The sequence below is a fragment of the Cupressus sempervirens genome, chromosome 11 (genome assembly GCF_028749045.1).
Source record: "Cupressus sempervirens isolate cs-2001-9-10 chromosome 11, ASM2874904v1, whole genome shotgun sequence".
Classification (NCBI taxonomy): Eukaryota; Viridiplantae; Streptophyta; class Pinopsida; order Cupressales; family Cupressaceae; genus Cupressus; species Cupressus sempervirens.
The window spans coordinates 457,837,700-457,863,579 of NC_143128.1; the positions used below are offsets into that span (position 1 = coordinate 457,837,700).

A 25,880-nucleotide genomic window follows, 5' to 3' on the forward strand; every position below is an offset into this window, starting at 1 on the left:
GTCTCCCCTAAGCACTACATGGTGCTTAAGCCCTCAAATGTGTCTTCAGATGTTTCCTCAAAGGCTGAGGATGTTTCAGTTTCGCCCCATCCAGTTGGCACACCAGAGCCCGTGGTGGCTGGGGATGTCAGGCCCTCTCCTCATGCTATTTCGATGCTAGTGGTTGTTGTGGATGGCAGGTCTTCGAGTCTGGCCCTTGGCCCTACCCCTGTCTCGACTGATCTTCTTGATCCTGTGGGAGGCCAGCCTTCCATGGTTTCTCCTGGGGAGTTTATTGTTGCTCTGGTTCCCCATGGCTTCCACTCTTTTGTTTCTTCTAGGGATTGGATTAGTGAGGTAGCTAAGGTGGAGGATGGATGAACTGCGATAAAAAGAAAGAAGACTAAGCCCTCTGCTCCACCTTTTGATATGTATCTCCAGTCAAGCAAGGGAGGCTCTAAATCAAAGGGAGTATCTTGAGCTCCCTTGTTGTGCCTAGTTTTTTTGGAGGCAGATCCTTACTTCGGATGTTTGCTTCCTATCTGGTTATTTTGTTTTGGCCGGAGACAGGCTTCTCTGTCACCACAGTCATCCCTTTTTGGGGGTAGACCTGTTCCTCTTTGGTTAGTTGTATTTTTGTGCTCATTGAATATCTAAAACTGTGTAAAGGGTTTCAAGCACCCTTCAAAACCTGTTTTCCTTAATCAAGAACATTCAGCAAAACACTTCCATCCTTCTTTAATATATTCCCTTTAGACACATTATACATATGAATGCACTCTTGAATCAATTCTGGGCAAGGATAAGTTGGTGGGAAAGTGGAGGCCATGAGGAGGTTAGTGTCCAACACTTTAGTAGAAAAAGGTTTCACTAGTCTCTCACACAATCTTTTTGAACACTTACCAAATCAACTCCTAATAAGTCTGTATCAACTATTATAGGGTACCTACATTGTAACCTACGAGTATTCCCAAACAGATGCAGTGTAAACTTCATGATTTAGGGGCTTTACTTGAATTCGAAAGCAAAGAAACAACCACAAATAAGCTTTGCTCAACAAGTGGGAGAAAAATAACCAGAAGACAGAAGGATTACCTGAAGAGCAACGACCATTACAACTATTGAAGAAGGCTTGCTTTCTCTGATTTTCCTGCGACTGATTATCTTGAACAAGAAAAGAAACTTAATGTCCTCTTTTTAAAGGAGAATACTTTCTTTGGATGCATCTCGAAAAAGAGGAAATGATCATTAATTATGCAAACGACTGAAATAATTTTGGCATCCCGCAAAGAAAAAGTGGCGAGACAAATTAGGTACTAACATTAAGCCGGGAAATAGGTACTTCAAATAATTACTCCTCTTTACATGTGCCAAATCTTTATTTCCACACCTCTAAATCAAAGTTTTGGAGCGATCATTGATGATGACCTTACTTCAACCATTAATTGCTTGTACTCACCTTTAGATAATGATATCACCCTCCATTGTGTCATACGTGACGAGGCATCCAGTTGTTGCGTGTCCTATACACCACGTGAATACGTGGCATGTTAATTGGGCCCACCAAAGAATATTGCTTTGAGAAACGAACGAAGCATTGAACTTGTGAACTAGTTCATTTGGTACAAAGGATTCAATGTGGCTTAGTGTTCTCCGAACTTGGTACAAGGGGTACAAAGGGTTCAAGGAGTACGAGGAAACTCACATCTTAGACCAAGAAACTTTCGAACTTTAATAAGATGGTGCTTTGGAATAAATTACTCTCAATCAAGGTTTACTAATAGAAGGACTTGGTCAACAATTAGCTTGAGGAAAAGATTAACCGAAAGAATGAGGTTGGATAGAGACGAAAATGTCATTATACTTCATTTTGCATTTGACTCTTGACAGAACCAATGGTTCAAACCAAAAACACTTGAAAACAAGAGTGAACCAAAAATAAAGAATAAAAATGGCAACTCTGGAAAACATGAACTAACAAGTAGAGAGGAGAAGAGATTTAGGGTTGTGAAGAAAATACAATGGAGTTGTGGATAAGGATGGGCAGATTAAATATTGAACAACAATGGTGGCTGCAAAGGGAAGGATACATGTGATTGTAGTGCATCTATGTTGTACTCATAGATTGTGATAAGCTCAACACATTTACCTTGTTCATAGAGACTACCCACAATAGAAAATGATGTATGTGAACAAGTTGAACGTATTTATGTTACATTCCCCGGCATAGAAGGATGTTCAGCAGTGTCACATATCCTTCAAACTCATTACAGAACAAGCAAACAATTGCTGACAACAGTATTTGTATTTTTAGGTATGTATCTCCCTTTCTATTTATACCCTCCATTTTGCCAATGATATTTCCCAGTCAGTTCTTTTTTTTTCCTTCTTCTCTGTTGATTACTTCTGTTATATGGATTTTAGAGAAGAAATAATGCTATCCCCAAGGGTATAGCCCTCTCCTCCACTCTGGCTCTCAATCCCAGCTGCTATAGCTCCAATGCTTCTAGGCATGTGTAGTTCCTACAAAACCCACTATTTTTTTATAAATTTGTTATTTGAACACAGCGCCCACAAAGGAGTTTGGGTATAAAAATACATAATATGTCAAAAATTTATGGGTTTAATCTACAAATATTGTGCCTTTCTCTGGGGATTGATCATGACCACAAATAATCACTTGGTTCCTTTCTGAATTTAGGTCATTGGTTTTCAATAGAAGAATACACAGTGTTTGTTTAAAATTAAATATATTGACTTGTATATATGCATTTCCTGTGCATAATACTTTGCCATAGATAGTTACTTTTGGTTGATCTCTTTATTTCAGTGCCCAAACACATACACAGGAGAACACTTTCTTTGAAATTTATCTTCTACTTTTATCATGTCCTTAAGATGAGCTTTATTTCGAAAACTGGGTTTGAGATCTTCTCTTCAAGGGAGGAGATACGTTAACGCCATCTGCCATTATTTATAAGCGCTATTAAAAATATTCTAATGTTGAGGTGAAAGTAGCGGTACGTGGACTGATAAGAGAACTTGCTATTTTCAAACCATACATGGACTGATAAGAGAACTCGCTATTTTCAAACCATACATGGACTGATAAGAGACCTTGCTACCATAGAAGGCAGAACCTGCAGCCTAGTTGACCATCTGTTAAATAGGATATCAGCAGGCGGAATGTCTTGAAAACCTGCGTTGTAAGAAATGCAACAGGTATTCTTTTAGGGTTTGTTTTCTATTTTAGTATAACTGATATTGTATTATATTATAATTATATTAATCTGATCTTAGTAGTCAACACTGGATCCATACAAATCTCAACTTGTATCTATCATCTATTTGTTTGAATGCTTCGCGTGGATTTAGTATTGAATTGCATTTCATGATAATGGGAGCATGTTTGTGTTTGCTCACCCATTTTGTGCCAAGGAACTCTAATAAAGATTTATGTACGGAGGTGGAAAAATGTTATGTAGCTTCAGGACAGATGTAAATGTCAATCAACATACACTGAAAAGTTACATCGCAATCTTTTTCCAAAGTTCAAAATTTAAGGAACTGCTAGAGAAATCCCTCCCAAAGAAAGCAGAAGAGACTGAATATTTTATCCGAAATTTTTAATGACTGCAAAATTTGGGATTTAATAACCCTTCTGAAACACCATGAACAAAAAAAAAAATAACAAACAAATTGTTTATAGAAATTTACCAAGAAAGAACAAACTGAGGCCCAGATTTTTTAAAAGCACAATAAATTTTCACCTAAGCATTTATATCCAAAATAAAACAAGAAAAATAAAAAACTTTAACCTGAAACAACAACCGAGACAAAGCCCTAATGGGCATTGATCATTCATTTAATGATTGGTACCTCCTGACTCCACTGATTTGCTTCCTAAAAATTACTCAAAAAGTTTTGCCTTGCAAAAGTGCTAACTTTTGTTGGGCGTTTCACTAGAATAGATCAATGCTCGGCACCTACTCCGTTAGCCTGAAACAAAAATAATGGTGTAAACCCTAATGGGCGGTAATCATTTATTTAATGATTGGTATCTCCTAACTCCACTAATTTACTTCCTAAAATTACTCAAAAAGTGTTGCCTTGCAAAAGGTGCTAATTTTTGTTGGGCATTTCACTAGAATTGCAAGCCGTAGATTAATGCTCGGCACCTAATACGTTTGCCTGAAACAAAAATAATGGTGTAAGCCCTAATGGGCATTGCCTATTCATCTAATGGTCGGTACATTTAAACTCCTCCAATTTGATGACAAAATGACAAAACATTTTGCCTTGCAAAAGGTGCTAAATATATTTTAAGCAGTTATATAGAATTGTAGGGCATAGATAGATGCTAAACGCTTATACATTAACCTGAAACAGCAACAACAATGCTGTAAGTCCTAGTGGGCCTTCCTTGTTTATCTTAGCAACATCCTTAGTTTATCAGTAGAGGAGGGTTTAATCTTGTTGGATGTGAAGTCTCTGTTTTCTTATCTTCTAATCTGTCTCTTTGTTTTCTGTTAAAAGACTATTGCGTGTCTATATATATATATAGGCAAAGCCCTATGTAAGCAAGCTACAATGAATGAATAAGATTAGTGTTCTGCTTTCTGATGAATGTAATCAAATTGGCGAAGCACGTTAAATCTTCTCTCTTAGCTTTTTAATGTTTTGTGGTTTCTATTTTGTCTTTTAAATTTAACAACTCGTATTAGAGGGTTTAAAATCTGGGAGTGATAATAGCCCCAAGGCAAGAAGCCTATTAGAAGAAAAAAAAAATTGCCTGCAAGTGGGGAAGTTTGGTTACACCAGAAAACAATAAGTTTTTAAATGCGAATCTGGGTCGGAATCTGATGTCTGGAGTAATGGTATCATATGTATTTTACTATGTGTTAAAGCCACCCCAGCACCGGGCGCAGAGTTCTGCTACAAATTGGGATTTTCCTAGAACCAGAGGAAGAATCTCTTCAAAGAGAAGTTCAGATGGAATAACTTAGCTTATTAAGGCAAATGGTCCGTTATTGTGAGCCTTGGAGGCGATGATACTGGAAGATTGTTGTCTTGGGAGTGTCTGAGAGGCTGGAAGGTACAGGGCCCTTAGCTTTTAAAAATAAAGGTCGTTGGAGAGAGAATAAAAACAGAGCCTGGTTGGACTCCCACTTCGCTGGAATTGGGCTGGAGTCTGCAGAATTTTAAATTCTAGAATTTAAGTGGGAGGTTGATCAGACGTTAGGTTGTAGCATGAGTCGAATTTCAAGAGGGAGATTGTTAGATGTGAAGTAATTTCTTCTTCCCTTATTATTACTGTTCTTTTCATCTTCTGATCTTTGTCTCTTTGTTTTTTGTTGAAGACTACTGTATATATATGCCGCAATGACTGACTAAGATAAACACTCTGCTCTGTGATAGATGTAGCCAAATCGACGAACCATGTTCTCTTTTCTTCTGTTTTGTGGTCTACAATTTGTCTTTTAGTTTTAACAAATCTCGTCCCTGTTGTTGCTCCCTGGAAAGGCAATACGTAATCTCTCAGTCCTAAGAAACAAAGAATGTCCCCGACACTTGAACCCAATAAGCTAGGGCCCTTTAGGTGCATAGTAGGGCTAGTGACAGAACTTGTATCCACAGCAGAAAATCCAATCTTCTCTTATAGAATTCCTTTGCTCCTTTTCAGAAGTTGCGGGCCTCTGTCTGGATGTGCTCTTTGAAAGAGCTGTGGCTTTTGCAAACTCATCAAAGATGCCGCTGACCTTTGAACCCAGCTATTGACTTTGAAATTCTCCAAAGTAGTTCAAAATTCAAATGTCTGCCACATGTCCAACGAAGAGCAGGCTCAGAGATCTTTTGAAGGGAATGATGAGGGTATGCCATACCTGGGTAATGTTGATCTCGGTCACAGGGAACTGGAGACTGGGAACGGAAGCAGGGTTTTCGTATACCTATATTCACTTCTACAATCGTGATCATAGTTGCAGATTTGGATTTGGAGAGTATTCCACAAATTTTTCAACTTAGCAAAAATGCAATAATTTAGAAAGCACTAAATATTAAAATCTCTGAAAGAAACATATTAGTTTTTTCAATATATAATAACAGAAAATTAAAAATTGGCATCTTGAGAGAGAAAGTATGTGGTATAATAGCAAAACTAACATGCGCGAAATGTGTTTTAATGAGCATTTTATCTAAGTCGATTATTTGTGTCATTTTTTTTTTTTTTCAGTGAAACTTTATATATAAATATATATAAAATAAAAACTGGTTCACAAAGTGCTCCCAGAGAAAAGAACTAATGAAGAAAAATTCCGGTCATTGCCTCATACAAAAAAGGAATGTAGAAGAAAAAATACTACATTCTGATAGAGCGGTAAACACTGTGAGCCCCAAATCTAAATCCCAAAAACCGTTAAATCAATGCTCCAAGAGGAGAGCGCTGATAAAAAAGATCCTAAAACCATGTCTAAAACCCGACCCATAGAACAATGACAGCATTAAAAAGAGTACATGTTGATTACATTATGATTGCTCAAAAGCCCAGAGCTCATATGAAGAAAAAAGTAAAACCAGTCACTAACTGGTGCAAGAGTAAATGCCACAAAGTAGAGCCCAAAAATCACCATCAGTGTTCTTCATCTGTGATACAACAATGACATCACGATGATACAAAGAAGATCATCCAATGCAAATACAAGCCCACTACGTCCCTGAACTGTCTATGAAATCTCAACAGAACAGGTGAGATCCATAAAACAATAAACATATGTAACCAAAGAGAAATCCAAACAATTTTTCTGTGAAATCCTTTGATACTAGCAGTCGCCAAAATAAGCATAAAGAGGAACTAAAATGAAGACCCCAGCTAGAAAGGTTCTAAAGATGTTCTTTTGTGATAATATTAACCAAATCAGGGAAGACAAGAAGATTAAGTGGAGAAAGTAAGGAATTTATAATAACCCCATCACTACCTAGATTGGTCAGACAATTAGCTTAAATATTGTCTTCTCTATAAGTATGCATAATGTAACATTCAGAGATTGAAAAAACAAGGCACCAGACATGGTGCATTATATACTGAATGGACCAGTTATATGCATAACGTTTAATACATGCATTAACAACAATGGCCGAGTCCCCTTCCACATACAACCTAGATATAGACAGTGATTTTGCAAGTTCCAAACCAAAGAGCAAAGCTAAGGCTTCAGCTATGTTATTGATACCCATTACTTGTGTAATTTTATGCCTATAAAAACACAAGAGTTAAACTTGTGAAAACTCACCCAGCCAAAAAATTGGAAGGTACACAGCAACTCCGAGGGTAATTGCAGAGTTTGCAAACTATGACCTCGATGACCACTTCACACACACTTTTGCTGCCCTTTTCAACTATTTTTCTTTTGAAGGGCATTTCAGCCATCTCCATCCACTGTAGCCTTCTGATGAAACCAATATACAATTTGATTATAATATCTGTAATGAATTCTGATCAGCTTATAGCATAAGAATTTTAAATGATGTTGAAGACTGATTCCTCAAATTCAGGTCAAACTCTTAATTAACTTTTATGTGTTGGTCATTTTAAAAGCATCTCTACCTGCACATATGGGATCATGTTCTGAAGGGAAGGGATTGGTCTTCATTTATAATGATTTAAGGATGTGGATGTACGATTAGGATTCAACGATATATAAGATGGACAATAAGGATTCAATCGTAGATGGAGAGTTAACAAAATGACGTCGACTAGTTCTGTATTTATGATTGAATGCATTGAGACGTCGACTGGTTTTTGTGTTGAAAGCCTCGAAGTTGTCTAAATGAGGGTTTGAAGGCTTTTATTCCACGAAAGACTTACTCGGATAAGGATGATCTGCTCGATCTGCTCAAGGAAGGACATATAACTGGTTTTGATTTTAAAAGCACCATACGCACGTGCTCCCACTTCGTCGGTGGTTATATCGCGCGACTCAAAACTTCACGACTTTTCCAATTAAAAACTAAAGATGTATCAATAGACGAAATATATTAATAATGATATACAGTAATATGAAAGAACAAGACTATCTTTGACAAAATATATAAATAAAGATAGACAATGATACGAAAGACTGAACTAAATGATCACAGTAATAAAAGTGTGTATGCATTCAGATTAGAATTTGGACAGGCTAACAAAATGGCGTAAAAAAAATTCCCAAAAGCCATAAAAATGGAAATGGTCCTCCACAACGAATTTGGCATTTTCAATGACCACAACAAATATGCCCATAGCCAAGTTAAGTTTGACACATAGCTATGGCCATGAAGCAATTTTTTGAGAAAGGATCATTTTTTATAATTGCCCTGCCGTTTTACCATTTAAGTAGTCACGGTGTTTTAGTTCTAACTTTCCATATCCACTGTACAAATTCAATGTCATTATAAGATAAATTTAACAATCTTCTACTCAAAATATGACCCAGCAATCTGCGAAGAACAAAAACCTGAAAAAAATTATCCAGAGATGATGGCAGTACTTCAAATTTGTATCCTGAGATGATTCAAAAATGTCTACCAAAGGGGCTAAATGTTTTTTGGGCATTTTTATAGAAGTACAGAACATAAATACATGGTCAAAGCCGAATACTTTAACCTGAAACAACGATAAAATTGGTTCGTAAGCCCTAATGGGCGTTACCTGTTTATCGAAGCCACTTTCTTAGATCACCAACAGGGGAGGGTTTCTTCCTTTTATCGCCAACACGGGAGGGGTTATTCTCGTCCGTTTTCTTATTCCCTGAAAAGAAGATACCAGGACGAGGTATACCCCCGAGACTTGGACCAGAAAACTTAGGGCTTTTTTGGGGCAAAATAGGGTTAGCAACTGAGCTTGTGTCCATGTCAGGAAATACCAATCTTCTCTTTACAGAGCTCCTCCTCTCTATTTCAGGAGTGTCAGACCTGTGTCTGGATGTGCTCTTTGAAGGAGCCAGAGCTCCTATAGATTCAGAAGCAGCCATATAATTAAACTCATCACAGATGTTGCTGCCCTTTAAAACCATCAGTTCGGGTGTTTTGGGTTCTTCATTATGGTTCGAATGTGAGCCACTCGGAATTGGAGATTGAGAATGTGGGCAGGTTATTTGTATACCCATATCCACTTCTACAGGCACCGTGGCCACTTCATCCACACTTTTGCTCTCGTTTTCAACTATTCTGATTCCGCAGGACTTCCCGGTCATCTCCATTCCCAGAGACCCTTATCTCTGTAGCCTTCTGCTGAAACCAGTAAACAATTTGACTGTAATACCTGTAAAGAATTTTTATCAGAACATAACAACGGAATTCAAAATAATTTCACTCTGATATGGATAAAAATCTTCAATGAGCTTTCTGTGTTGCTCATTTGAACAGCATCTACCTGCAGCAATCGGGATCATGATTTAGAAGTGAAGGGTTTGGTCTTAAAATGATTTTGAGGGTGTGGATTGAAACCGAAAAGGTCCCGTTTGAGTTTTTTTCCCTGGAGAGCCGTTTGACGCTAAAAAAAGCAATGTAACGTTCAGTTTTAAATTTAGACACTTCGTCCATTAAAATGCAGGGGAAAGTATCGATGACAGCTGTTTATTAGTTAATTGGTTGATTTATTGATTCGATAAATAAATTTTATTTTAGTTTCAAAGACTCGTATAGGATTTTGATTTGTTAGCTGGCTTGTGCTTTTAAATAATTACATAACCGTCTGATTTTCTTTCTAAAGTTTAGTTAAAATTGGAAATTAGAAAATTTAAAGTTGTGGAAGAAGGATGTTTATTTTCATAAAATAATTGCTACTAATAGTTATAGTTAATAGAATACATATGTAGTATAAGTAGTTAGAAAAAATTATTAAATTTATAAAATTTTCAGTTAACTGTCCGGTCTGGAAGGGGATTGGTTTTGAAATCCTTCTTGTGACTTTTGAACCTGTTCAAAACCAAGGCACTTTTGTTGCTAAGAGCATTTCGAAACCCTGGGAAGCCATCAAACCTTGGTTTCACTAGGTTGGTAATGAATTCAGAGATGGGCTCTCCATGAACCAACAAAACCTCTGGTGGTCGCCCTTGTTTGCCACTCAAGGTGTGTCTTTAGTTAAGATTCAAGGAGCCAACGCTTTGTGTTTATTTCGTAGGGGTATTAAAACACCCAAAGATTTATTCTCCAGGGTTACTATGAGCCTTCACTCATGGGAGGATCTACAGGTGCAGTATAGGCTTATCCGTCGAGATCGACAGATAATTGATCTTCTAGCTTCTGCAGTTCCTCCCAATTTGTGTGGTTCCTCCCAATTTGTTACACAAGCTTAGAATTCACTCATCCTACCCTTGGTGGAAAGATTGGAAGTGGTACCCTGCCACTTCAATGACCAGTTACAAGCCCAAGCTAGGGTATTGGTGGCTAGTGCCCCATCTTCTGATGGTTGATACTCTCAACCAGCATCGGCATTTGCATTCTTTGCATAAGACTTGGAATCTTAGATTTGCCAATGTCTGGCATACCATCACAGAGCCAAAGATTGTTCGCTTCGCCTAGTGTCTCATTTTCCAGGGTTCGCCCTTGGGTCCTCGACTCCGACATCTGGGAGGTCTTGATCCTAGATGCTCTTTTTGTGGTCAGATTGAAAGTTTTTTGCATATTTTTTGGTTTTGTAAAAGAGCTCGGAATTACTAGCTCTGGATTTATGATTTTTTCAAGCCTTTTCATCTAGAGGCTTTCACTTGGTATATGGTGGTTATGCTTGATGCTCCCAGACTCCCTTTTAGATATGCCCAAATCTGGCATGCTTTCAGAATGGAGATATTGTTTACAATCTAGAAAGATCGCAATGATGTTTTATTCTCTCACAGCTTTCTTGATATTCATGTTGCAATGTACTCTAAAGCATGTATATGTAATAATGTCATAATGCAGGTTCAAGTACAAACTGACAAAGTCGCATTGGAAGTGGCTCACTTGCAGGAGCTACTTGCTCACTGGTGAAATGCCCCCTTGTATGATTGCCTAAGTAGCTACGGATGCTCTCTTCGATGACCATACTCCTCCTTGCAGTCGCCAACGATGCCGGAGTAGTTCTACTCGCCACTCACAAATCCTCGAGTTGCAGCCTTGTCGTCACTCTCCCAGTGGTGGCTTTCGTGGTCGTCGCTAATGCAGGTTGGTCGTCTGCTCACCATGACCCCAAGTGAGCTTTCTCCTAGCTGGATTTAGCCCATCTACTCACCATGACCCCAAGTGGGCTTTCTCCTGGCTAGATTTAGCCATTTCTCCTCCCAGGGCTAAGGAAAATAAAGACAAGGATGCTGATAAAGATGTTGCTGCTGATGGTTGGGCTCCTCCTAAGCCAACTAATAACCCCAAGGATTTTTGGGGATTTGATGACAAAGACCCTCCTTCGGCTGGCACTACTATTGCAACTTGAAGTTTTATGTTTTTTGATGAAGAGTTGAGCTTCGGCCTTGGGTTGTTTGAACTCACGAGGTGATCTAGTATCCCCCGGCCCCTTTTTTGTGAATATGTATCTTTAAATTTTAATTAATGGAAACGGTTTATTCATCAAAAACTAATATGTCAACCAAATCTAACAAAAAAAAATTAAACTTGAAGTTGATCATTTTTGTATGTGCAAGAGAAGCATAAAGGTGATATAACAATTGTAAACATGAATGTGAAATTTGATTCCTTAAAATAGAAATGAAGACTAGGAAAGATTGTGTATTACAAAACTTTGTAAGTGATAGTTGATTAGTTGGAACTATTGATATACATATATTTATTTGTAGGACAATAATTCATTATGCATGGAACATCATTAAAATCAATTTAATCAATGGTAAATTAAGTGCAATGATTTTATGTACGTCAACTAAATGAATTTTTGAGTAACCTGCAAATGAAATGATAAAATCATTAATATGTATGTATTTTTTAGTAGTAAACACGAATTTATGCTTGTATTCTATTACCTGATAATTTACCTAAGAAGTTAAAAGAAAGTTTAGTTCGGGAATGAGAGTAAATTTAAAATGCAAAAACCTTCTCTCTCCCCATACTAAAACCTTCTCTCTCCCATACTAAAAGTTTTCTCTCTCTAAGTACTAAAATTTACTCTCTTTCTATCAACCTCAACTTTTTGAAAGTTAAGCTTAGAAAGTTAGAGTCATGCTTGGTTTCCCTTACTCTCTCTCTTCCTGCTAATGTTTTATCTCTCTACGTACTCAAATTCACTCTCTTTCTATCAACTTTAACTTTCTAAAAGTTAAGGTTAGAGAGTTTGAGTTTGAGAGTTAGTCATGCTTGATTTTCCTTACTCTCTCTCCCAATACTAAAGTTTTCTCTCTCTACGTAGTAAAATTTACTCTTTTTCTATCAACCTTAACTTTTTGAAAATTAAGGTTAGAGAGTTGGAGTCATAAAAGTTAGAATTAGTTACGAATCATCTTTGGAATAGTCCAAATCCTAACTTTGTGAGTGGTTATGGACCTATGAAGTTGGTTATGCTAGAATAATTTATAAATTCATGAATAACACATGTAATAGGGGGACTTTTTAGAATTTGGAAAAAGGGAACACTTATGTTTAGGTGATAAGATAATTTTTGGAAAGCGTATACAAAGGTTGTCTTTGTAATCGAAGTTTATGTTTATTTTCTTAGTGTAAGGAAATAAAGGAATGTGCATTTTGGGTTCTTTTTCCATACTTCTAAATGGTCAAAGTGTTGATTCTTCGTGATGAGTATTTTCATGGTATTGTGTAAATATTCATGAATTATTAAATTAGCATTGTGTTAATGATAGCTTTCAAGCATAGTTCTTGGTTGTTTTCATTAAATAGCTCACATCAATTCAGGGAAGCTTTGAAGTCATGTGGTGTATTCGTCATCAATAGTTTTCTTTTGATCTTCTAATTTTGAATACATTTTCATTGAAAAATCACAAATACCTATATCTTACAAGGGAGTTGTCCCTCTAAAACACAAACAAAGATTGTAATCTAATAGTGATCAGTTGTGATCTCTCCAACTATTGGCACACTTGTCATTGTTCACAAGGCTAATAGGGTCATTTTCATATGTAACTTCAAAGTAACAAATTTGTTTACCAACATATTTTTGGTGACTCTATTGGGGATCGAATGAAAAGATTGATCAGTTGCCTATGATGAAGCAAGATGGCATTGTCGCATGAAAATTTGTTTCTGGTTCTCTAACCAAATCTTGGCTTTCAAGACACCCAGGAAGACATTATTTCATACTTGAACACTTTAGCTTGGAGGTGTAGACAAAGCACTCAAGAATATCATCAAGTGAATCAAGTTCTAAAAGAAGAAGAAGAATTTGGGCAAATCTTGCAAAGATCTCCTATCAGTCCAAACATTGTAGTTATTGAAAGGATAGTTGTTATTCCAAGAAGGAACTGGCAGAATCTTGGTCACATTCGAGATCAAGCCAATAATAATCAATAAGTTGGATGATAAAAGGTAACTTCCCTGGAATGAAGGTTGGTGACTCTATTTCAAAGATTGAATATTGGTGACTCTATCAGAAAGTGTGAGTTTAGAATCATGGTTTGGTACAAATGAAAAGTTGAAAGTGATACTAATACTGATAGTGATGATGAATATTTTGCATATCCAAAGAAGTGGAATTCTGATGAAGCCATATAGGTGGGTCTTGAAGAGTTTTTATGGTGTCTTGCCACTTGATCCAAAAAATATTCATCCATCTTTACTTCAAACTCTATAAAAGATGGATGAAGAAGATGGTAAATATAATCAATTTTTCTCTTACAAACCAAGATCATTGTCAAAAAGAAGTTCTCCATACAAACATAAAGAAGACTTCATCCAAAAGTATGATCCATGTGAATCAAAGTTGGATGTTGTTGATCAAGAAAGTAGTTCAACACCTGCACCAGTTGCTCAAAAGAATCATATTTCCATTAATATGGATCAGGTTTAGTTTTTGAGAAGCTTTTATGGTAATTGAATACTTGATCCCACTAAATTAAACCCTTCATTGCTTCAAAAATTGCAGGATATTGAAAAAGAAGATAAAGGTGAGATTCACTTTCTTGCTGATGAAATACCTTATGAGAAAAATGTTGAGATAGATTCATCAAAATTTGCATGCCAAGAAACTAATCAAGAAAAAGTGAGTGAAATGGAAAAAGAACATTGTATTGATCCTTGTACTAAGCATTACAAAAATCTTGAGAAGGAAATAGAAGTCATTCATGAATCTAAAAACAAGGATCTTGGTGAAGAGGCATCAAAGTCTTTGCATACATGCTTGCACCCACAATTTGGAAAGAATGATGAAGAGAGATTGTCAAAAGATGAATCTCAGGTGGTCATTATTCCAAGTTGGTGCCTTGATGCTCTAGATGATGACTTCCTGTGTGGAGAAGATCTTCTCATTCATCCATCATGGGCCTTTGAAGAGGAGACAAATGTTGATAAAAGTCAAGGTGCAAACTCATGTATATCTTCCTCGAGTATGTTACTAAATAATGAAACTCATGATGATCTTATTGAAGCCAAGGAAAATATTAGGGAAGTAGTTTATCATAAGGAGTTAGAAGAAATTTTTCCATTCCAGTAATCTAAAATTATATATCCTAGCATTGAAAATAAATCTCTAGATATGAACAATGCTAATATCAAGAATGAGGCAGTTTTTGAAAGGATCCATTATTTTTCTATAAGTAAATTTATTGAACACCATCTCAAGGAATGTGATCAGGAAAATGTGAGTGTTTATAAACTAGAGAAGGTTTATGGTAATGCCAAAATCTATTTAGGATTCCCTCTTGATCAAATTCCTAATGCTTTAGGAAGTGACTCCCTTCGTAATCCCTCTAAGGTTGTTGATCATGATTCTAATTCATCATATACAAATTTGCATACATCCAAAGAGGCATTTACTCCTTAGAGTACTATACAAATTGAAAAGGATCAAGCTATTTTACATCGTTCACATGGAGGAGATAGTTTTATAGCAGCCTCACTTCAATTTGCACAAAGATCAAAGTTTCATGAAGTATGTCCAAATCAAGAAGTAGAGAAATTTGAAGATGAACTAGATGAGAAACCCACCCTCCCACACCCAAAATCAAATTGTAAAGACGGATATCTCATCCTAGGTTCACATGATCATGAGTCTCGACTAATGCGAGTCATATACAACAAAGATATGCCTTCAAACCCAAAGTATTGCTCAGGATTTTCAACAAGGACCATGACAATTGAAAAAGAAGGCCTACATGTATAAAAAAAGAGCCAAAGCATTTATGATGATCGAATACAAGATATCCAAGAAGGGGGCTTTCTAGATTGAGAAAAAGACCAGAATTGCATTCAAAAGATTTAGAATCTAATTCTGCAATTCTTTCAAGATGAAATCATTGATGACATGCAATAGGAGGCAAATTTGATCCTAAAGTCAAAGGATTTTGATGAGACATGGTTATTTGGATGCACTCCATTATCCAAAGGAATGGAACATGTTAAGAATCTCAAGCTTGGTATTCAAGAAGCAAGCCTACATTTGGGATCACAAAGACTTGGGAGTTGTCACCTATTAGCTTGCCATGGCATTTATTTTCCTCATCTTGTCAATGGATTTGTATGATTCATCTAGAGCTTAAGCTATCATATGTAGGGGTTTACTACCTTGTACATATTTTAGTTAGGAGTTTTTATTATGTCTTTCCCTCCCTTTTGTTTGGTTTGTCTTCCCAATTTTTGTTGTGCCTAGTCCCTTTCCATGTATTTATCTCCTTTTCAGGTGACTCTATATCCTTTGTGATAAAGCACTACTCTTCTTGATTCTGGGTTCATTTTGCATTTTGCATAGTCTTTGTCCCCAGATAGAGCCAATTGTTACCTTGATAATTTACCCAAGAAGATAAAAGAAAGTTTAGTTAAGGAATGAGAGTAAGTTTAAAATGCAAGACCCTTTTCTCTCCTAATACTAAAACCTTCTCTCTCTATGTACTAATTTTTTTCTCTCTCTACATACTAAAATTTTCTCTCTTTCTATCAACCTTAACTTTTTTAAAGTTAAGGTTGGAAAGTTAGAGTTTGAGAATTAGAGTTATGCTTGATTTTCCTTACTCTCTCTCCTCGTACTAAAGTTTTCTCTCTCTACATACTAAAATTTACTCTCTTTCTATCAACCTTTACTTTTTAAAAGTTAAGGTTAGAGAGTTTGAGTTTGAGAGTTAGAGTCATGCTTGATTTTCCTTAAACTCTCTCTCTCTCTCTCTCTCTCTCTCTCTCTCTCTCTCTCTCTCTCTCTCTCTCTCCCTCTAATAAATTCTTCTTTCTCTACGTACTAAAATTTACTCTCTTTCTATCAACCTTAACTTTTCAAAATTTAAGGTTAGAGAGTTAAAATATGAGAGTTAGAGTCGTAAAAGTTATAATTGGTTACAAATCATCTTTGGAATAGTCCAAATCCTAACTTTTCGAGTGGTTATGAACCTGAAAAGTTGGTTTTGGTAGAATATATTATAAATTCATGAGTAGCACATGTAATAGGGGGTCTTTTTGGAATTTTGAATAAGGGAACACTTATGTTTTGGTGATAAGACATATTTTGGAAAGTGTGTACAGAGGTTGTCTTTGTAATCAAAGTTTTTTTTTTATGTTCTTGTTGCAAGAAAATAAAGAAACATGCATTTTGGGTTCTTTAGATCTTTTTCCATACTTCTAAATGGTCAAAGTGTTGATTCTTTGTGATGAGTATTTTCATGGTTTTGTGTAAATATTCATGAATTATCGAATTAACATTGTTTTAATGATAGCTTTCAAGTGTAGTTCTTGGTTGTTTTCATTAAACAGTTCATATCAATTTAGGGAAGCTTTGAAGTCGTGTGGTGCATTTGTCATCAATAGCTTTCTTTTGATCTTCTAAGTTTGAAAACTTTTTCATTGAAAATCACAAATACCTATATCTTTCAAGGGAGTTGCCCCTCTCAAACATAGAGGAAGATTGTAATTTGGTAGTGATCTGTTGCGAGCTCTCCAACTGTTGGCATGCTTGTCACTATTAACGGGGTGAACAAGGTCATTTTTCATAAGTAACTTTAGAGTGACAAATATGTTTACCAACATATTATATTCATAGTTAATGAGTAATTAAAGTTTCATATAAAAGAATGAAATACCTATCATACAATATAGCACATTAGTTTTAGTAAAACACCTTGAAATCTTAAGATGTTGGTGTTGTGAGTACTCACCCATGAAGATGTGCATACATGGTTGAGAATGGTTTAGCTGCATTGAGCTAATGAATCATTTTGTATTATTTTCCTGCAACTTTTTTATAAACTTAGTAAGTAATATTGAAGAGGAATTTATGTTTATATTGATTTTTTAAATTTAGGAGTGAATTTATATTTCATGAGGAAGGAGAGGTCAAATTGTGTTGTTACCTTTGTGGCTTTAATATTAGTTTGTGTGGGGAGTTAGGTTGGTGATAGTAGTTGTAGACGTACTTCCAATTTTTTTCCTAGTAGTTGTTTTCAAAAGGAAGCAGTGGGTCAACTTGAAGGTTGTTCAATTTTTTGACCCTTGATATTGTTGTAGATGTCAATCCTTGCCTTTCTCTTTTTTTGATGTTTATTGTTGCATTATTTAGTGTGAGTCCTTGAGATTTGTGTATTGTAATAGCCCAAGACATTGTTAGTGGAATTTGTGTACGACTGCCTCTAGTAATTGGAATGATGGAAACATTATTTGGGTTTTGTGCATCCCAATGTGGTCCAATGTAATAGTTGAAATTGACAACTACATATTTTGGTATATCCAAAGGAGTGTTGACAATATGCTATATACAGATATGTAAATATTGTCATTAATTGTAACAAATGATGTATATACTTGTAGATAACCTCAAAAATAAAGATAACTTTTTGGTACTCAGAAAATTGTCTAAGTATGAAAATGGTGTACAACAATGTATTGTTTTGTATGCAACTTGTTTATACGATGTTATTCTTGAGAGAGGAGATATATGGAAACTGTATACATGTTGATGATGATGTGTATAACCTCATACATCAATATAGATAGTACAGAAAAGAGATATTTAAGATTTACAAAACATTAGAATGAACGGTAAAGGAATTATTTTATTTACAGAATAATTACTTGACCAATTAGGGATGACATCCTAGATGTTTACTCTAATTTGGAAAGTTTATTATGGTCTTAGTCAAACTAGCAGCAATTTGTGAAAAGGCATGGTATTTATGCAAAGACATCTTGTGAAATTATGTGGAAGTGATTTGTGAAGCAATTTGTGAAGATATATGCAAAAGTTTTGAATGCGAAGTTTTGTATCATGTGCAGAAGAAAATTTTTGATAACACGATTTTGTGATCTAAGATCAAGATGAGGTTAGAGATTAGTTGAAAGAAGGTACAACATCTGTACTTTTGTATTTGAGGAACTTAGAGGATAAATTACTTGTTTGGATAGTGAGCTCTTCTTGTAATTGAAAGTGCATGTTTGGACAGTGAACTCTTCTTGCATACATTGTACCACAAATCCTAACAGGATTGGAATCTTCTAATAGGAATTCAAAGTCTCCTAGCTAAGACTCTTATGTACTGAATGTGTTTATAGACTCCTAATAGGGTCCATCTTCTAATAAGGTATATATATATATATATATATATATATATATATATATATATATATATATATATATATATATATATATATATATATATATATATATATATATATATATATATATATATATATATATATATATATATATATATATATATATATCAGTATATCTCTATGGGCATCATTCCCATTGGGGTTTTCCCTTGGCCAAGGTTTCCCTAGTTAACAAAATATGGTGTTATGAGTTCTATTTGTGCATGGTTACTCTTACTATTCTACATTACTTGTTTACTTTCTTATGCATAGTTCTAAGTAATAAATAATATCCAGTTGGGGACAAAAGTTTGTAGAATACTAATTCACACCCCCCCCTCCCCCCTAGTATTCCCTATTTCTAACAATTGGTATCAAAGCTTAATTACTCAAAAGAGGCTTAAAAACTTGAGTAAGATCCCTATGGATATGAAATAGTTGATGAAGAACCTTGAAGAGGCACTTGAACACATTGATCTCCTTATTAAAAAAATAGATAAGCTGAAAGATAGATATGAAGACTCCAAAGTATTGGACAATTGAAGGATAAGATTGAACATCTCAAATCCAAACTTGAATCTACTGAATCTAAGACTAATGAAGATGAATATTCAAAACTAAACACAAAGTACAAGATCTTGAAACATGAATTGAAGATTACCTATCTAAAGTTGAGTTTGAAGAATGCTCCTAACAAAGTTGAATATGATGTGAAGACTAAAAATTTTGATCTTAGAGCCAATCTAGAAAAGAAGATATATGAACTTGAAGCACTAAAAGTAGATCATGAAGAACTTCAAAAGTACAACACTACTATGAAAGGTGAACTAACTCAGAGCAAGCTACAGCTTGAAAAGCTTTATTCTAGTAGAGAAAAACTTGATGAACAAATGTGAGTACAAAGACCTACCTATGATAAGACTGGTCTTGGTTACCTATTTAACATGTTTGTGAAGAAACCTGAAAGTGGATCAGATTTGAAAGAAAAAGATAAATCTGAGGATAAGGTTGAATCCAATCAATCTTCTAATAACTCTAAAGAAGTTGGATAAGAGAAGGAAACTGAGAAATTGGATGAACCAAAGCAAGTTGCATCTCCTAAGGAAACCAGGTATGAATTTCAAGGTAAGTGTTTTTTATGTAATGAAATAGGTCATATGAAAAGAGATTGTACAAATAAGTCATTTAATCATGTTACAAATTTTTATTGTCATAATTGTCATGGTATTGGTCATAAATCAATTGATTATAAGAAACCTAAATATCATAATGATAAAAGAAATAGTAGAATGTCTGGAAATACTAACCCTATAGATAGAAGAAGATCTAATGAGAGGACATCCAGAGAAACAAGACCTTATGAAGAAAGAAAGCAGATCATGTGTTATAAGTGCAACAACTTTGGACACATAGCCCAGAATTGTCAAGCACATATTAATAAAGAGAATCCTAGAAGTAGAACCCCAATATGTCGGTTATGCATTAACTTTGGACATATAGCAAAGTATTGTAGAATGGATAGAAGGAATAATGGAAGAAACTTCAGAAATAGAAAGAACAATGAAAGAAACTTTAGAAATGATAGAAGGAATCATGAAAGGAACTTCGAAACTAAGAAAGATAATGAAGGCCAACAAATGTAGTTAGTGAACTTCGAGAAGAACTTGATGAGACATTTGTAAAGGGATTAACTATTGGATCTGAGGAAAAGTTAGATGATTTAGAGAAAGGAAGATTGAAGTTAGTAATTAAGTTTGATTCAACCAAGTTGAATTAAGCTTGTTCATGGCACCAGAATTTGAAACTTCATTTAGAGATTGAATTATGAGTAGCGAGGTTGATAAAAGATGTATCTAGATGAGTTTAGATTGTAGCTAAGCTCACTTACAGTTTGGAGCTTATCGAAACAAGTTAATAAGGAAATAAGAGTTACTGTTACAATAGATAAAGTTTATTCGATGATAGAAGATGAAATCTATGTTTTCATAGCAAATTTCATGGAGCATTGTCATGATGAAAGGAAGCTATAATTAACCTTGAGTAGTATTTGAAGATCGGATAAATGAGTTTGAGTAGATATTTGATTTTAGAATGAAATTAACAACTTTTTGTTGTTTAGTAAAGTACACAATTAATGCGAGTTCAAGTTGGATACATAAATAGAGTACGAACTTGATTATTTCCACATTGTGATCATCTCAGAAGTGATTTGTCAAAGTTATTTCAAGCAAAACCCTACTTCGAAAAAAGGGGTTTTATCATTTTTTGCACAAAATTTCTTTGATAAATTTCTCTTTGGTGAAATCATGGATATTTCAGTACTTCACAATGTTGAGAATATTGAGGAACTCAAATTAAAGGTTGTACCTGTGAAACCCTTATAAGGAAACCTTAATTTGACTCTATCAACAACTTTGAACAATGTAGTTTACTTAGAAGACATAGGAAGTTACTTGTATAGCAAGTTTGAAATTGTTGGAGGTGAACTTATGGACAAGGGTATGGAAAAAAATTTAGACTGTGAAGCTCGAATTTGAACATCTAAAAGATTTAGATTTATTTAGATATTATTGCTACTGTGAACTTGATAACAAAGAATGGACTCAAATTATATTAAGTAGAATTCATTATGGGAAGTTCTGGATGGGAGACAATGTAGTTGACATTTTTGTTGACCTTATTCATGAGGTTACTAGTCTTAGCAAACAAGGTAGTGTACCCATTTGTGATAAATTAGTTAAGAAGAAGGTGGAACTCAATACTAAAAGAGTTTATAATGGTAATAAAATGGTGATCAACACCATCAGACAACATGATGTGAGATTCTTGAGTAGAATCATTACATATTCTATTTGTAAAAGTTCTAAGAGTGATGAGTTGTCAGCAGACTTTATCTATGCATCTTGCAAGATTTGTGTTGAGAAATAACAAGTGAGTTTTGTGAGATTTTGAGAGTACAACTCCTTGAGAATTTGGAGAAGATTAAGAGAAATAAGAATGGTGTATTCAAATTTTAGTCACTAATCAATCATATTTTATTTCATGTACTTAAAAAAATTTCATTTCTATCAGTTACAAAAATCATGAGTAGTGAAAGATGTACTATGGATATGATAACAGATGAATGTAGAAGGCATCCTACAAATAAAATCTTGGATAGTGGTAATTTGATTATGAGAACATTCTAGAATGAAATGAAACAAAGATTCAGAATTGCACCAACAATTGTTGATAGATTTAAGGATGATATATACTTTATGGTAGATACAGACCTAACTTATGTTGAAGTAGTAGAACCAAGGGAAACATTTCTTGAACCCTTAGGTTATGAATTGAGTGATGATTTAGCTATCAGTTACATTGATCTATTGTTGAAATTTGAAATGAATCAAGCCTCATATAGATTTGGAACATATGAAGCGATAACTCAATCAGCTTTCTAGGCATCTTTAGAAAAAACATCTCATAAGAAGGTTGAGATTATGATGAAGAAAGCATTGATTGAGGCCAGTATGTTAGAAGAAGAATCATAGGCACTCAGAAAAACAATATCTAGATTGAAACAAGCTGTGAACAAGGTGTGATGTATGTGACACCTCTATCACTTGGTCAAGCATCAAGAGTATCCATTGTTGTGACTCCTATAGAGAAAAGCATTCCATATGTTGTTGTATCAACCAAGCAACCAAGTGAACACAAACGAAAGTCTAAAAGGTTAGTAGAAGTTGAGACTCATAAGTCAAAAAGAGTTAAGCAACAAGCTACTGGACCTTAAAAAAGGAAGAAAGCATTGTTGACAGTTGAAGGTTCTAGTGAGGAAGAAGAAGAGGAACAAGAAGTTAAACAGCTTGAAAATTTTATTGCTTCTAAGCAGCTAGTGGGTAAAACAAGGCAACCCTAGAAATTGAAGATAGAAAAGATTAACATAACTATTTCCAATGAAGGTAAGTTTGTGCAAATGAATACATTTTATGATTTGTACAATGATATTAAGAAAGAACAAATTGATATCTCTACTGTGAGAAATATGATTCTTAGCAATTTGAAACTTGAAGACATTGAAGGCATTGTAAATCAGAAAGTATATAATAGAATTATAGCTAAAAAGGCACCAATTCATGAAGAAGACATGGAATTTCAGAAATCTATGTTAAGAACTATGTTCAAAATTGATGATGAATAAGAAATTAGGAAACTGATGAACAGTCTAGCACCTTACTTATGAAGTAAGATGAGGCCATTTCATTTATGGGAGGTGAGAAGAATGTCATAATAAGTGAAATAGCTGAAGCCATAAACAAGATGATGATTGAGCTAAAGGTAGTACCTACCACTATAGAGAAAACTTTGGAAGTATCAGTAAGCGGTGATACAATGAAGATTGATCAAACAAACATTACTATTAATATTGAAGATGATACTTTTAATCAGCCCAAGTCCAATTCTAAAAACATTTTGGATTAGTTTAAACTGATTGAAGAGGAAAATAAAAAAGATTGAAGAAGCCAAGATAAAGTTGCTTGAGGAAGAGAAGAAGCTAGAAGAAGAAAAGAAAGAATAGGAAATGAAGGAAAAAGAGGAGAAGGAAGAATAAGAGAGAAAAACAAGGAAGACAACAGAGAAGAAAAAATAGGAAGAGTAGACTAAAGCATCTAGCTCATCCACTCCACTATTTATTGCTGACCTTATTGGTGATGATGATGATCACTCTAAATTGATCTCATCTTTCAACAAGTTAATTGAGAAGAACATGAAAGTCAAGAGCTTATAAAGAGCATTAATGGAGGTGACTGACAGATTATATAACACTTTGGCAGCCAAACAAACTAAAGAAGACCCCGAATAGAGAGCCAAAGAAGTAGTAAAATCTTTTGATGATGAATTTACAGATTTGTTAAGTGTAACAGAGTCTAAGGCTCAAATTTCTCATGATGCTAATCTTTTTAGCACTATTTGTCAGAACATAAAGAATGATTTGTTGAGTCTTGATACTTATATCAAGGAACTCTGAAGATGTCAACAAGTTGGCAAGGTACTATTAATCAAATTTATTTTATCTCATAGGTTGACTAAAGTTTTGGATAATAAGATGGAAGGGAAGTTGAGTGAGTTGGGAGCTCTGACAAGTCAGTTACAACAACCCTCTAGCAAAGTTGATGATTTTGAAGGACAAGTTGTCAATGTTCACATTGACATCAAGAAACTACAACTTGAGAAAGAGCTAATTTTGAGAAGATTATTAGATTTTAGAGAATCTATAGCTTTGAAACTATCATCGATTAAGAGACAATTGAAGAAATGTGTTAAAGCAAATGACACTTATTCCAATTTCACATACTCTGACCTTAATGTAGTTGAGATTACATCATATGCCTTATGTGCAATTCTCACTACTATTGAGGACACATGGAAGAAAGGTATGGACAGTCTAAAGGGAAATTTTGATGATTGTATGAAGATGATATCAACTTGATGCAGTGAGACACAAGTTTTGACAGCAGTTAGACATAACTTTTTGAGATTTTTTGGACATTCCAACCTTTGTCATTGATGTTAAAGGGGGAGAATTTGTATGCAAAAAGCTATAAGTTATGCATTTTGTAGTCATATCAAAAGGGGTAGCATTTGTAATAGATGGTAAGTATAGTAATGTTGTAAGTTTTGGAAAAGTTTTTTTTATACATAGCCAATTTTCCTACTTTGTTGCCATCAATGGCAAAGAGGGAGATTGTTGAGAATTGGCTATATGTAGATATGTAAATTTTGTCATTAATGGAAACAAATGATGTACATACTTATAGATAACCTTGGAAATAAATATACTTAGCTTTTTGGTACTTAGAAAATTGTCTAAGTATGCAAATGGTTTACATTAGTGTATTGTTTTATATGCAACTTGTTTATACGATGTTATTCTTGAGAGAGAAGATATATGGAAATTGTATACATTTTGATGATGATGTGTATTACCTCGCACATCAATACGATCGATACGAAAAATAGATATTTAAGATTTACAGAATAATGGAATGAAAAGTAAAGGAATTATTTTGCTTACAAAATAATTACTTGACCAATTAGGGATGACATCCTAGATGTTTACTCTAATTTGAAAAGTTTATTTTGGTCTTAGTTGACCTAGCAGCAATTTGTGAAAAGGCATGGTATTTATGCAAAGACATCTTGTGAAATTATGTGGAAGTGATTTGTGAAGATATATGTGAAAGTTGTGAATGCGAATTTTTGTATCATATGCAGAAGCAAATTTCTAATAACCTGATTTTGTGATCCAAGATCAAGCTAAGGTCAGAGATTGGCTAAAAGAAGGTGTAACATCTATACTTCTATATTTGAGGAACTTAGAGGATAAATTACTTGTTTGGGAAATGAACTCTTCTTGCATACATTGTACCACAAATCCTAACAGGGTTGGAATCTCATAATAGGGATTCAATGTCTCCTAACAAGGACTCTTATGTACTAAATGTGTTTATAGACTTCTAACAGGGTCCATCTTCTAACAAGGAATATATATATAAGTAAATCTTTATGGGCATCATTCCCACTAATGTTGTCCATTGGCTAGGGTTTCCCTAGTTAACAAAATATGGTGTTATGAGTTCTATTTGTGCATGGTTACTCTTACTATTCAACATTACTTGTTTTTTTTCTTATGCATGGTTCAAAGTAATAAATAATATCTAATTGGTAATAAAAATTTGTAGAATATTTATTCACACCCCCCCACCCACCCTTAGTATTCCCTATTTCTAACAAGGAGATGAATTGGTATCATAAACAATGGATTTAACTTGTTCAAGTGATCCATTTACAAGTCTAGTTTGTATCCATAAGTTTGTTGTTAGCATGATCTGTTGGCTTATACATACAAGTACCTCTTGTTGAAGTTGATCCTCTTCAATTTTCTCATTTGATTTGTATGCAAGACTCTAGCAATGCTACGAGCAATCAAGAGGTTCAATTTTAGCATTTTCCTATTGTGCATTTTTGCCAAGTCATTGGTTACTAATAGATGAGTGGAATTATTGAAGTTCATATTTTGGTTTTTTCTAAAAACATATTTTATTTGAGTTATGAGTGTGTTCCAATCATCTTTGAGTGGTACAACATTTCATATAGTTTGTAGGATTTTGTAGAGTTTTATTTGGGATTCACTTTGTCCTTGTTGGTGGAAAATT

The 25,880-nt window shown here is 34.6% G+C and overlaps 1 protein-coding gene across 6 annotated transcripts; it reads right to left on the bottom strand.

The window, feature by feature from the left end:
- Window positions 1–2,006: 2,006 nt before the first annotated feature.
- Window positions 2,007–9,542, bottom strand: LOC149530373 (uncharacterized). Of its 6 annotated transcripts, none has more exons than XM_089810119.1 (3): window positions 9,389–9,542; window positions 8,666–9,277; window positions 2,007–2,502 (listed from the first exon to the last, which is right to left on the bottom strand). In XM_089810119.1, the coding sequence occupies exon 2, from the start codon at window positions 9,213–9,215 to the stop codon at window positions 8,670–8,672; it is 546 nt and encodes a 181-aa protein (XP_089666245.1). In that variant the 5' UTR covers window positions 9,216–9,277; window positions 9,389–9,542; the 3' UTR covers window positions 2,007–2,502; window positions 8,666–8,669. The 6 variants fall into 6 exon arrangements, with proteins under 6 accessions (XP_089666245.1, XP_089666247.1, XP_089666246.1 ...); XM_089810121.1 differs by lacking the exon at window positions 2,007–2,502 and adding an exon at window positions 6,272–6,621; XM_089810120.1 differs by lacking the exon at window positions 2,007–2,502 and adding an exon at window positions 7,023–7,424.
- Between the last annotated feature and the right edge of the window lie 16,338 nt (window positions 9,543–25,880).

What these genes read in the sequence shown, in the direction of transcription:
- LOC149530373 (XM_089810119.1), bottom strand. Translation starts at nt 9,215, where the DNA reads ATGGAGATGACCGGGAAGTCCTGCGGAATCAGAATAGTTGAAAACGAG.